This window comes from Mustela nivalis (genome assembly GCF_964662115.1).
Source record: "Mustela nivalis genome assembly, chromosome: 10".
Taxonomy (NCBI): domain Eukaryota; kingdom Metazoa; phylum Chordata; class Mammalia; order Carnivora; family Mustelidae; genus Mustela; species Mustela nivalis.
The window spans coordinates 110,138,413-110,152,224 of record NC_139029.1 but is presented as its reverse complement, the minus strand read 5'-3'; the positions used below and the strand labels follow the sequence as shown (position 1 = coordinate 110,152,224).

Sequence of the window (13,812 nt, the reverse complement as noted above, 5' to 3'; positions counted from 1 at the left end):
AGTGTTTCCAGTCTCTATGGCTAGATCGTCCTTGCTGTGTGGATTCAGGGAGTTGCAATCCACATACTTTTGGTTTCTGTGGTTTTTTTTTTTTTTTTTAATTGTTGTTGTTGCTGGTTTTGCGCAGGGGTGGGGGGGCAGGGTTTTATTGCTCATATTATCTCTGTTAATCTGATGTCCTTAAACATTCCTTTCACTCACTTTAAACTGACAGCTTACAGGTGTAATCAGTCTGGGAAATTTTATTGGCCACTTTCCAGTGTTTAAAACCTATAAAGTGTGTGTCTGTGTGTGTTGGGAGTCCCAGGATCATTCAAGACCCAAATCAGACTCCTTACTCAGTAGGGAGTCTGCTTCCCCCTCTGACCTTCACCCTGCTCATGTTCTCTTTCTTGCTCTCTTTCTTTCAAATGAGTAAGTGAAATATTTAAAAACAACAACAATAACAGCAAAAACATTACTGAAGGGTAAAAAATGCAGGAAGTTCCTAGATGCTGTCATGTTTCCCAATCCTTCTATCCTAAGGTAACTGCTATTAAGGTAGCTTGTTTTTGCACACATGAGGGTGTATCTTTCCAGGCATGTTCCTTTCCTTTTAATTTTTAATGTAATAATATTGAATGAACTATCTATTTTCATGCTTCAAAATTCAAAAGGTATAAAACAGTGTACTGTGAAAACCCTTACTCCCATTTTTGTCTGCCACCTTCCATTTGCCTTCTTCTCAATGAGTATTAATCTCTTATGTATCCTTCCAGGGATCTTTCATGTATACGTAAGAAAAAAATGGTTTTTAAAAAAATTTTATTTATTTGAGAGAGAGAGAAAAAGAGAGAGCATGAGCAGGGGGAAGGGCAGAGGGAGAAAGAAAAGCAGCCTCCCCGCTGAACCGGGAGCCTATCCCAGGACCCTGAGATCCATGACCTGAGCTGAAGGCAGGTGCTTAATGGACTGAGTCACCCAGGTGCCCCAAGAAAAAAATTGTTTGAAATTTATTATTTACACAAATAACAGCAGCTATATACCATTTTCTACATCTGCTCTTCTCACTTAGCAATTTTTTTTTTTAAGATTTTATTCATTTATTTGATGGAGCATGAGTAGCATGAGTCCGCAGAGCAGCAGGCAGAGAGAAGCTGAATTCCCACTGAGCAGGAAGTCGGTGACTTGGGGCTCCATTCCAGAACCTTGGGATCATGACCTGAGCTGAAGGCAGACCCTTAAACAACAGTGCTACACAGGAACCTGACTTATATATTTTAAAACTAGAAGTTCATGCCTCTTTTTTTTTTTTAAGTCTACTTATTTAAGTCATCTCTACACCCAATATGGGGCCCAAACTCACAACCCTGAGATGAAGAGTCACACACTCTCCACTGAGCCAGTTGGGCACACTGTGAAGATCTTACTTCTAAAACCCCTTCACCTGTTTTGCCCACAGCCCCCCAGTGCCTCCCCTCTGGCAACCACCAGTTTGTTCTCTGTACTTACTAGTCTGCTTCTGTTCTTCATTTGATTTTTAGATTGTACATATAGGTGAGTCCATATAATACGTGTTTATTAAGTTCTGGTCCCCTTACCAGGAGCACAGGCATTACTAGGAAAATGTTAGTCATGCAAATTCTCAGACTCCACCCAAATCTACTCCACGGGTGGGGTGGGGATGGCAATCTGTGGTTTAACAAAACCTCCAGGCGATTCTGATACACAATAAAATTTGACAAATGCTGGTCTATTAAAACTTCACAGAGGAGACATTTGAGTTGGACCTTAAAGAATTCATATTACAGCAGACAGGAAGAGAAGGGGCAATTCAGAAGACAGACCACAATGAACGAAGGTATGGAGGTGTAAAAGTGAAATGTGTAATGCTGTGGAAATAGCACTTAACCCGGAGTATAAAGGGAAAAATTGGAAATATGGCCAGAGAGCTAAGTCAGTAACAAATTCTGAAGAGCCTCAAATATTGTACTGGGAAGTTTGAACTTTATTTTATAGATGTAAAGAAAACAGTTTTAAAGCAGGGGAGTGACATGATCAGAACTGTATTTTAAAGCTCTGTGTGGGGGCACCTGGGTGGCTCAGTTGGTTAAGCAACTGCCTTCGGCTCAGGTCATGATCCTGGAGTCCCAGAATCAAGTCCTGCATCAGTATCCCCGCTCAGCAGGGAGTCTGCTTCTCCCTCTGCCCCTCACGCCTCACCGCGCACTCTCTCTCTCAAATAAATAAATAAAATCTTTTAAAAAATAAATTAAAAAGCTCTATGGGCAGTCCTACAAGAAGGCTACCAATTAAAAGGCTATTCTGTACTGGGAAGATATGAGAACCAAACAAGAACAGTAAAATTAAAAAAGAAAGGAGGAAAAATATACGATAAACATCTCCAAACTAGGATAAGCAAACTGTATTGCATAATGGTTTAAGACCATAAGCTCTAGGGCCAAACTGCCTAGCTCTGAGACTTACTGTAATTATATGTTTCAGTTTTCTCACTCATAAAAAAGAGGCAATAATAGTTTTTCCCTTATAGGACTGTTGTGAGGATTAAATAAATTAATAATTGTTAAGTGCTTAGAACGGTGCCTGGTAGGAAGTAAACATTCAATAAATATAGTATGTGTGTGCATGTGTCTTTTTTTTAAAAGATTTTATTTATTATTTATTTGACAGACAGAGATCATAAGTAGGCAGAGAAGCAGGCAGAGAGAAAGGGAAGCAGGCTCCCTTTTGAGCAGAGAGCCTGATGTGGGGCTCGATCCTAGGACCACAGGGACCATGACCTGAGCCGAAGGCAAAGGCGTTAACCCACTGAGCCATCCAGGCACCCCATGCATGTGTCTTTTATAGGGAGTGGTATATCTAAAATTTCTAGCTCACATTAGAAAATAATACAATAAGATGAGTTAGGAACATGCTGAATTTGTAATATCTAGAGGACACTTTCATGTCTCTGTACCTCAATTCCTAGTGTCTTAACAACTGGAAATAGGGACTTAACAGGAAACTGATGGAAAGGTGAAATGAGCACAGATAAAATGTGGTCACAAGGAGAGGATTTCTAGGCTGCCTGGCCCTGTTTCCATTATTACACAGATGGTTCTGGTTTATACCTTTTAAATGAAGTTAGGTGTGGGTAGTATAAAGATAGTGAACAAATTAAAGCAATAGTGAAATTATGTAGTAGTCAATAGTGCTGGTTCATCAAATACACCCCATTCTCTCCCCTTCCAGATTTGAGACATGACTGTTCTTCCTGGCTGGCCCCCTTGTGGTTGGGTAGGGCCTTATGACTCAGTCAGAACAACTGAGTTATTAACAAAAGTGTCCCGAATCTCTTTAACTGCCAATGTGAGACCGTTAGCGGTCTCTCCCTCTGGCCTGACTTACTCATCAGCCTGAGTTCCTGAGTAGATAATCTAGCAGAGCTCCAATGGCTTACTAGAGATGATTATGCAGCGTGAACAAGAAATACCTGGTTTTTGTTGTAAGCCTTTGGAATTGTTTGTTTCCACAACAGAACTTAGTCTATCCTGATGCAGCTATTATTTTAAGACCTATCAAATGCTTAAAAATTAAATAGTTAACATCCAATCTTAATGAGGGTGTGGGTAAACATACTTTCAGAGATTTGCTAGTGGGAGTAAAAACTATTTCAACCTTTTTGAATAGTAATTTGACAGTGGATTGTATTAAAATGAAAAAAGTATGTGTATGTATGTGTGTGTATATGTATATGCATTCTTTTTATTTATATTCCATTTGGGGGAATCGTCAACAAAAATAAAACTACTACTTCAAATAGTACAACTTGTTGTACAACTTATTGTTGTACTATTTGTAGTAAAAACTAAGAACACATTTCTTTTTTTTTAAGACTTTATTCATTTATTTGACAGAGATCACAAGTAGGCAGAGAGGCAGGCAGAGAAGAGAGGGTGGGGGGGGAGCAAGCTCCTGGCTGAGCAGAGAGCCCGATGCGGGATTAATGTGGGGCTCATGTGGGGCTTGATCCCAAGACCCTGGGATCATGATCTGAGCCAAAAGTAGAAGCTTTACCCCACTGAGCCACCCAGGTGCCCCTGAGAACATCTTTCTAAATATGATTTAGCCACACTATAAGGTATTATCCAATTGTCAAGAAGACAAATATTACAGTGTTTATTGACTTCAAGTGATGTCCACTTGTGAAATAAAAGCAAAATAAAACAAAATCCACATTCAGGGATGCCTGACTGGCTCAGCTGGCAGAGGATGCAACTCTTTTTTTAAGGATTTTATGTATTTATTTATTTGACAGTGAGAGAGGGAACACAAGCAGGGGGTAGTGGGAGAAAGAGAAGTAGGCCTCCCCATGAGCACGGAGCCCTGGGATCATGACCTGAGCAGGAGGCAGACATTCAACAACTGAGCCACCCAGGCACACTGAACACGCAACTCTTGATCTCAGGGTTGTGAGTTCAAGCCCCACATGGGGTCAATTACTTAAAAATAAAATCTTTAAAAAACCAAAAATCCATATTCATGATCTTGTGCACACAAGCCTAGAAAACTAAACTATTTTACCTCAGAACCAGGAATAAGTGATGGAGGGAGGAGAGGATATTATCACATTTTTCCTATGACATCTTAATATTTCTCCACTTGTTACAATTTGTAGCACCTGTGTAAGAAAACCAATGGGTGAGAAAAAGAAATCTAAACCTAAGTGTTTGCCTACGGAGTCTTGATACAATAAACTTAATATTGCTGCCATTACTTGGGGGTGGCGGAAGAGGCGGAGCTTCTACAATATACTCCATGCCACGCCTACTTTACCCGGCCAGTTGCCTCCCACGTGCGCCCCGGACGGCTCTGCTTTAACGCATGCGTACTTGGCTGAGTTTTCCTGGCCTTGAGGGGCGTTTGAGGCTTTTGGGTTTGACCCCGTTAGGCTACCGTCTTGGCGACCGGAACAGCACCTGAGGTTTGCTTCCGGGCGTCTGTTTCGCTTCCCTTTCCCTCCCTCCCTCACGCTTCTTCCCCTCCCCCTGCTCCCTTTCGTTTACGGTTTCGTACTCTCCCATCGAGGCCGACCCCTGAGTCTCGAGTGTAGGGTTTGGCTGGTGAAAAAGGATTGTTGTAGCTGGAAGCAGGGAGGTGTGGGAAATACTGTTAATTGAGGTATTTGGAGACCTGGGGCCTGTATGGAATGTTTGTTTGTGGGAGGAGGTTGGGCGAGGGTGGAAGGAAGTCTTCCCCGAGAGGCGAGCGGGGGCGGGGTTGCGCTGGGTTTGCGGGGGTGGGTGGGACGCACCCCCAAAAACGATAGCGCGGGGGTGGGGCGCTGTGCGGACGAAGGAAAAATGGAGGCGGTGAGAAGTGGCTCTGGGGTCGCACGGCATTCTGGCATCAGTTTTGCTTTAACCGTTTGATTTAAAAAAAAAAAAAAGGCAGTTAACTCCAGTTATTTGTATTTTTTAGGTAGCCACGTTTTATTCCCAGATTGCTTTAATTTCCCTTTACTTTGGGGAAACCTCTTCGCTTTTGTATGCCTAAAGTGTTAGTAGGCTTTAAAAAAAGTAAATTTCCACTTAGAAGCTAAGTAACGTAAGGCGAACAAGTAGTTAAAGAGGAAACAACCAGTTAATGAGTTATAGACCAACCGCTCCCCTCCAGCTGGAGATAAGTGTTCAAACGGGCATAGCCTGCAAACAAGATTGATCTCTTTAGTGAGTTAAGGAATACAGGTAACAGAAATACCTTCCTCAGTAAATTGGTTCTCTTCCGTTTCCTAAAACATTTTCGGTAGCTTCCTGTTGCATAATACGTGTTCTCCATCCCCTCAAACCTTTAAATCTTAGGCCCATAGTCTATAGGATAAGAATGCTGCAAAATTTTAGCGTCAGATACAGGAGAATGGAGAGAACAGAATCAAACTTAACTGTATTTGAATAACTAGTAGTGTAGGAATGAGTTTTATTAGGGTACTGAAATTTGGTGATTATGACTGCAAAGGTAATCTTAGTTTTCTGTTCCATTTAGAGGACAACAGCATGTCCTCCCTTCCTGGGTGCATTGGTTTGGATGCAGCAACAGCTGCAGTGGAGTCTGAAGAGATTGCAGAACTGCAGCAAGCAGTGGTGGAGGAGCTGGGTATCTCAATGGAGGAACTTCGGCAGTTCATTGATGAAGAACTAGAAAAGATGGACTGTGTACAGCAGCGTAAGAAGCAACTAGCAGAGTTGGAAACGTGGGTGATACAGAAGGAATCTGAGGTGGCCCATGTTGACCAGCTCTTTGATGATGCATCCAGGTGAGGACTACATGGGAAATAGGAAATCTCCCTTTGGGCAGACATTTTAGAAGTTTAATTGTTCATTTTCTACTTTACAAGGTACAAATGTGTAGAACCTTCCCCTTCCTCATAGGTTAGGGTCCAAAATCTGACCTCACAACCACACATATATAGAATATTCATCTATCAGATGCTAATGTATGGTCAGCAATAGAGGAGTCCAGATCTTGAGTCCCTTCTTCTTCTTTCTCCTCTACTCTGCTTCCAAACAATTGCTTTGTTTTCTTAGTAGGATGATCTAGGGAGTGAGGATTGTAAAGTGTGGCTGTCTTATGTAACAGTGGAGCATGAGCCCTGTATCTGCTCTTAAATACCCAGAAGATTTGTGTCTGGTACCTTAGTTGTCACTTAGGACACATTTTCAGTTAACAAGGTAAATGGTGAGATGTGGTAGACAGGACTATACTCAGGGCTTCTTTTGGATTTTTGAGGAACTACTCCAGAAACCACGATACAAACATTTTTCTATGAGAAAAGCATTTTAAATTCTAAATGGACGGTGTCTGGGTGGCTCCGTTGGTTAAGCGTCCGACTCTTGACTTTGGTTCAGGTCTTGATCTCAGGGTGGTGAGTTCAAGGTCCGCATTGGGCGTGGAGAGCCTACTTAAAAAATAAAAATGAATTCTAAACAGAAACACTTGGCCTATTTAAATTGAGGCTTGTGTATGTTTAAATATATATAAATTCTGTTGACTTTTACACCTATTTCTGCTGGCTTTGACCTTTTCTACATGTGTTCCAATATTAGGGCAGTGACTAACTGTGAGTCTTTGGTGAAGGACTTTTATTCCAAACTGGGCCTACAATACCGGGACAGTAGCTCTGAGGATGAAGCTTCCCGGCCTACAGAAATAATTGAGATTCCTGATGAAGATGATGATGTCCTCAGTATTGATTCAGGTAAGAGATAAGGTTCCAGGTAGAAAGTCTCAGATAGAAATTGAAAGACAAGAAGTTAGGCAAATAAAAGAAGAAAGGAGAAACCATTGTCACTGACTACATATTCCAAACTGTTGGACTTGTCTGTTACCAAAAGAAATAGAACATTATTAGTATCATAGATGTCCTCTATATACTACTTCCTGATTGAGTGACCTTCCTTTCCCCATTCTGTGTAACCTCTATTCTGAACTCCCTTCCTTTTCTTTATAGGTGGCTTTAGCACCTATGCATGTGGTAGCACCTATGCAAAATGGTAGATTGTTTGGTTTTGTCTATTTTTGAGGGTTTTTTTTTTTAAGTATAATTTACATACTATAAAATTCACCCACTTTTAAGTGTATAGTTTGAGTTTTAGTACATTTATACAGTAGTGCAGTCTTCATAGTCCAGTTTTAGAATACTTAGCATTATTCCAAAAACAGTCCTCATACCTGTTTGCTTACATTTTCCATTTTCAGCTCCACTGATCTGCTTGTTTTTTGTCTTTTCTAGAAATTTCATATAAATAGAATCACAATTTATTGTCTTTTGTATCTGGTTTCTGTCACTTAGCATAACATTTTTGAGATTAATCTTACTGGATGTACACAATAGTTTCCTCCCCCTTTTTTTCTGAATAATATTCCATTTTATAGATAAACCATAGGTTTTTATCCACTTTTTAACTGATAAATATTTGGGTTGTTTGCACTTTGGGGGCTGTTAGGAATAATGCTGCTATGTACATTTCTGTATAACTATATGGGCATTATGTTTCATGTCTCTTGGATATTCTAACTAGGAGTAGAATTGCTAGGTCTTAGGGTAAGTGTATGTTTGTGTTTTTAGGAAACTGCCTCACTGTTTTAAAAGTGACTATACCATTTTACATTCCCCCTAGCAAAGTATGGGATTCTACTTTCTTTACATCCTTGTCAGTGCTTGATATTGTCAGTGTTTTAGCCATTATGCTGTGTATGTGGTATCAGATTGTGATAGTAGTTTGCTTTTCCCTAAGGAAGTTTAGCATCTATTCACGTACTTATTTGCCATTTATGTATGTTCTTTGGGGAAACATCTACTCAAATCTTTAGTCTTCTCATTTTTTTAATTGGGCTGTCTTTTTATTATTGACTTAAAGAACTTAGGGTCTAGATACAATTCATTTATTAGGTATATTTTACACTTTCAGATGTGGTCTTTTCATATTCTTAATGGTGTCTTTTAAAGTAAAACTTCTCAAGGTAAGGGTTGAGTGTGGTTTGTTTATTTTGCTTATGGCTATCCAGTTGTTCCACCACCATTTGTTGAAAAGACTATCCTTTTGGTACTCTCATCAAAAATCAACCAGCCATGTATATATGAGGGTCTGTTCCGGATTCTTTTTTGTCACATTGATCTGAATATTTCTCTTTATACCAGTACCACATGCTTGTATTACTGTAACTTTATGGTACATTTTAAAATCACTTAACGAGGGGCACCTGAGTGGCTCAGTCGTTTAAAGCCTCTGCCTCTGCCTTCAGCTCAGGTCATGATCCTGGGATCCAGCCCCACATGGGGCTCTCTGCTCAGCAGGGAGCCCGCTTCCCCTTCTCTCTCTCTCTGCCTACTTGTAATCTCTGTCTGTCAAACAAATAAAAAATGTTTAAAATCACTTAACGAGAGTACTCCAGACTTACTTGTATTTCATATAACTTCCAAATAAATTTTGGAATCAACTTGTCAGTATCTATCAAAAACGGTTTTTTAAATCTGTTAGGATTTAAAAAAAAAAAAAAAACCTGTTAGGATTTTTAACAGGAACTATATTGAATCTAAAGGTCAATTTGGGGAGTATTACCTTTCAACAAATATTCAGACTTCTAATGCATTAATATGGTACATCTCTCGTAAGTGTTTCTTTCTTTCTTTTTTTTTTTTAAGATTTATTTATTTGACAGAGATGGCAAGTAGACAGAGGCAGGCAGAGAGAGAGGAGGAAGCAGGCTCCCCGCTGAGCAGAGAGCCCAGGGCTCAATCCCAGGACCCTGAGATCATGACCCAAGCTGAAGGCAGAGGCTTTAACACACTGAATCACCCAGGCACCTCAAGTGTTTCATTTTTAATGCTAACATGAATGAGATGATTAACTTCCCTTCAGGATAGTTTGTTGCTAGGATATGAAGATTTAGTTGATTTTTGTGGATTACTTTTGTAGCCAGTGACCTTATTAAGTTTACTATTAGTTCTAGAAGCTTTTTGTGGACCCTTTGGGATTTTCTATATATTACCTTATGCTGTCTGCAAATAAAGTCAGTTTTACTTCTTCCTTTCTAATCTAGATGTCTTTTATTTCTTTTTCTTGCCTTATTGTACTCTCTAGAACCTCCAGTACAATGTTGAATAAATGTTTTGAGAGCAGACATCTTTTCTTTGCTCCTGATCTCAGGGGGAAAGCATTTGGTCTTTAGGCATTAATTGTAATGTGAGCTGTAGGGTCTTTGTTGGGTTGAAGGAAGGTGATTCTGTTCCTAGTTTGCTGAGAGTTTTTTATCATGGCTCAGTGGGATTTTAGGTTTTGTCAGCTACTTTTTCTGTATCATCCTCAGATAAGCTTACAGGTTTTTTGGGGCACCTGGGTGACTCAGTCGTTAAGCATCTGCCTTCGGCTCTGGTCCTGGTCCCAGGGTCCTGGGATCAAGCCCCACATCTGGCTCCCTGCTCAGCAGGGAGCCTTCTTCTCCCTCTCCCACTCCCCCTGCTTGTATTCCCTCTCTCATGGTCTCTCTCTGTCAAATAAATAAGCAAAATCTTTAAAAAAATAAATCACTGAGGGTGCCTGGGTGGCTCAGTCGTTAAGGTCCTCCTTCAGCTCGGGCCATGATCCAAGGGTCCTGGGATTGAGCTCTGCATCGGGTTCCCTACTTAGCGGGAAGCTTGCTTCTCCCTCTCACACTTATCCCGCTTGTGTTTCCTCTCTCACTGTGTCTCTCTGTCAAATAAATAAATAAAAATCTTTTTAAAAATCATCGTTTTTTTACTTTTTCTTATTAATAAGGAGCATAACAATAGTGATTTTTTTGGATGTTAATCCATCTTTATATTTCTGGGATAACCACCCCACCCCACCCCTGCCACTTTGTCTTAGTGTATAATCTTTTTTATATGTTTCTGGATTAGATTTGCTAACATTTTGTTAAGAATTTTTGCACCTGTGTTCATGAGAACTGTTGTACTTTTATTGTGATATGGGTTTTTTGGTTTTTTTTTGTTTTTTTGCTTGGCATTAAAGTATTATGGGCCTTAACGATGAGTTGGTAAATGTTCCCTTCTCTGAGTTTGTATGAAATAGTATTATTTCTTCCTTAAATGTTTGATAAATTGAGCAGTGAGTCCATCTTAACCTGGATTTTTCTTTGTGGATACATTTTTTTTTAATAAGCTTATTAGTTTGGAATAGTTTTATATTTTTGTATAAATTACAAAGATAATACAGAGAGTTCTTGCATACTTTTCATCAGTTTTTTCTAGTATTAGTATTTTATGTTACCTTGGTACATTGGTCAAAACTAAGAACCAAATATGGATACTTTACTTTTACCTAATCTCTAGACTTTGATTTCTGGGCTTTTTCCATTACAGGATACCACTTTGAATTTATTGTGGGAAAGGTTTTAATTACTAATTACGTTTTTTACCTAAAAAGTCCATTTGGATTTTCTATTCTTTCTCAAGTCGTTTTTGTTAATTTGTATCTTTATAGAAATTTTTCCATTTCATCTAAGTTGTCTGGATTATTGCCATAAAACTCATAGTATTCCCTTAGGATTCTTTTGAATTTCTTTATGTTCTGTAGTAATGTCTCTTCTTCTTTCATTCCTTATATTGGTTATTTGGATCTCCTCTTTTTTTTTTTTGCTTCGTTAATCTAGCTAACAGATTATCTTTTTGTTTGTTTGTTTGTTTGTTTCAAGGAACCAATTTTTGGGTTGATTAATTTGTTTTTCTCTACTGTTTTCCTGCTTTCAATTAACTGATTTCTACTCTGACCTTTATTCCTTCCATGTACTTGGGTTTGATTTGTTCTTCTTTTTTCTAGTTTCTTAAAATTAAAATTTTAGATTATTGATTATTGATTTGATTTTAGAACTCTTTTCTTGCTAATGTAAACATTTAAACCTGTAAATGTCCCTTTATCGTTGCTTTACTGGATCTCATATATTTCTGTGTGTTCTATTTTTTTTTTTTAAGATTTTATTTATTAATTTGACAGAGAGAGATCACAGATAGGCAGAGAGAGTGAAGGAAGCTGGCTCCCCATTGAGCAGAGAGGCCGATGTGGGGCTCGATCCTAGGACCCCGGGATCCTGACCTGAGCCGAAGGCAGCGGCTTAACCAACGGAGCCATCCAGGCGCCCCTGTGTGTTCTATTTTCATTTAACTCATAATTTTTAATTTCCTTTGTGATTTTTCTTTGACCAATTGATTACTCCAAATATTTGGAGATTTCTCAGATTTGTTTCTGCTGTGAGTTTTTTATTTAATTTCTTTGTAGTCAGAAAATATACTTTGTATTATTTTTATCCTTTTAAATTTACTTAAAAAAATTTTTTTAAGATTTTATTTATTTGACAGAGAGAGATCACAAGTAGGCAGAGAGGCAGGCAGAGAGAGAGGAAGGAAGCAAGCTCCCCGCTGAGCAGAGAGCCTGATGCGGGGCTCAGTCCCAAGACCCTGAGATCATGACCTGAGCTGAAAGCAGCGGCTTAACCCACTGAGTCACCCAGGCGCCCCTACTTAAATGTTTTTTAATAGGCCTAGTGTATCGTCTATCTTGGAGAATGATCCATATGTGCTTAAAAAGAATTTGTATTCTACTGCTGTTGGGTGGAGTATTTTATAAATGTTGGTTAGGTTACGTTGGCTGAGAAATTGTTAATTTTCTGTCTAGTTTTAACAGTTACTTGGAAAGGAGTTTTGAAATCTTGAACTAAAATTGTTGTATTATTTGTCCTTTCAATTAACTTTAGTTTTTGCTTCCTGTATTCTGGAGTCTGTTATATATACATTTATAGTTGATTTTTTATTATTAAAAGATATTTCTGTGTTTCAAATGATACTCCTTTTCTTGAATTCTGTTTTATCAAATATTAATCATTTTTATAATGGTTACTGTTTGCATGTTGTGTCTTTTCCTGTCCTTATTTCTTAAAATCTGTTTCTGTCTTTGAATTTCATGTATCTCTTACAGGCAATATATAGTTAGATCTTGTGTTTTTTTTTAAATCCAGTCTCACAGTTTTTGGCTTTTAGTTAGTGTTGAGTCCATTCATAGTTCATGTGAATCCATATGGGTGGATTTACATCGATCATTTTGCTCTTCCCCCCATATTTTTTGTATTTCTCTGTTTTTTTACTGCCTTCTTTGTGTCAAATATTTCAGTAAATCATTTTAATTCCACTGATTATTTCCTTTTAGATCTTTAGAAAGTGCTTGCATATTTATCTGATTCTTATCTACTACAAGTTAATACTGACTAAATTCTGGTAAAATATAGCAACTTTGTACCTGGTTAGCTCCATTGTCACTCTCTTCTTGGGAGATACTGTTGTCAAATAAATTGCATTTACATATATTTAAAGCCAGCAGTTTAGTGTTGTAATTATTGCAAGGACCAATCTTATTTTTAAAGAAGTTACGGGAAGAAAAGAGAAAAATACATATTTACCTAGATGTTTGCATTTCCACTGCTCTTCATCACTGCTGAGGATCTGAGTCTTATCCATTGCCCTCTTTTTTCAGCCAGAAAGCTTTCCTTTAATATTTCTTGTAGTTCTGCTAAAAGTGGATTCTCTGCCTTTGTTTACCTGAAATACAGAATTTTTTTAAAGATTTATTCATATTTACTTTTAGAGTTGGGGGGAGAGAGCCAGCATGAGTGAGCACATGCACAAGTTGGGGGGCAGAGGAGGAAGGAGAGTATCTCAAGCAGACTCTGCATCGAGTATAGAGCCTGACGCACAGCTTGATCTCACAACCCTGTGATCATGACTTGAGCCAAAACTAAGAGTCGGACACTTAACTGACTGTGCCATCCAGGCACCCTTGGGATATAGAATTCTTATTTTTTTTTTCCTTCAAGATTTTATTATTTACTTGACAGAAGGAACACAAGCAGGAGGAGCAGTAGGCAGACGGAGAGGGAGAAGTAGGCTCCCTACGGAGCAAGGATCCCAATGTGGGCCTTGATCCCAGGACCCTAGGATCGTGACCTGACCTGAAGGCAGACGCCCAACCAACTAAGCCACCCTGGCATCCCATGGGATATAGAATTCTTGATTGACTGTTTTCTTTTGACACTTCAAATATGCCATTCCAGTGTCTTCTGGTCTCCATGATTTCTGATGGAAAGTCAGATGAAAATGTTTGTATCCTGGATATGAGTCATTTTTGTCTTAACTGCTTTTAAGATTGTCTCTTTTGATTTTAGTAGGATGTGTCTATGTGCAGTTCTCTCTATATTTGTCCTACTTGAGAGTCACTGAATTTGGACTGTCGGTTGAAGTTTTTCATC

General features: G+C 38.9%; 1 protein-coding gene across 6 annotated transcripts in view; it reads left to right on the top strand.

The window, feature by feature from the left end:
• Positions 1–4,785: 4,785 nt before the first annotated feature.
• SETDB1 (SET domain bifurcated histone lysine methyltransferase 1) overlaps positions 4,786–13,812 on the top strand; it is a 34,033-nt gene continuing 25,006 nt past the window's right edge. For 2 of the 6 annotated variants that reach the window (XM_082685933.1, XM_082685930.1), the window contains exons 1-3: positions 4,822–5,160; positions 6,022–6,292; positions 7,083–7,234. In XM_082685933.1, coding sequence (XP_082542059.1) covers positions 6,033–6,292; positions 7,083–7,234 — 412 coding nt within the window. In that variant the 5' untranslated portion in view covers positions 4,822–5,160; positions 6,022–6,032. Of the gene's footprint in view, positions 5,161–5,275; positions 5,352–6,021; positions 6,293–7,082; positions 7,235–13,812 lie in introns of those variants that run through there. The other 4 variants (XM_082685931.1, XM_082685934.1, XM_082685935.1 and 1 more) reach the window with 4 other exon arrangements.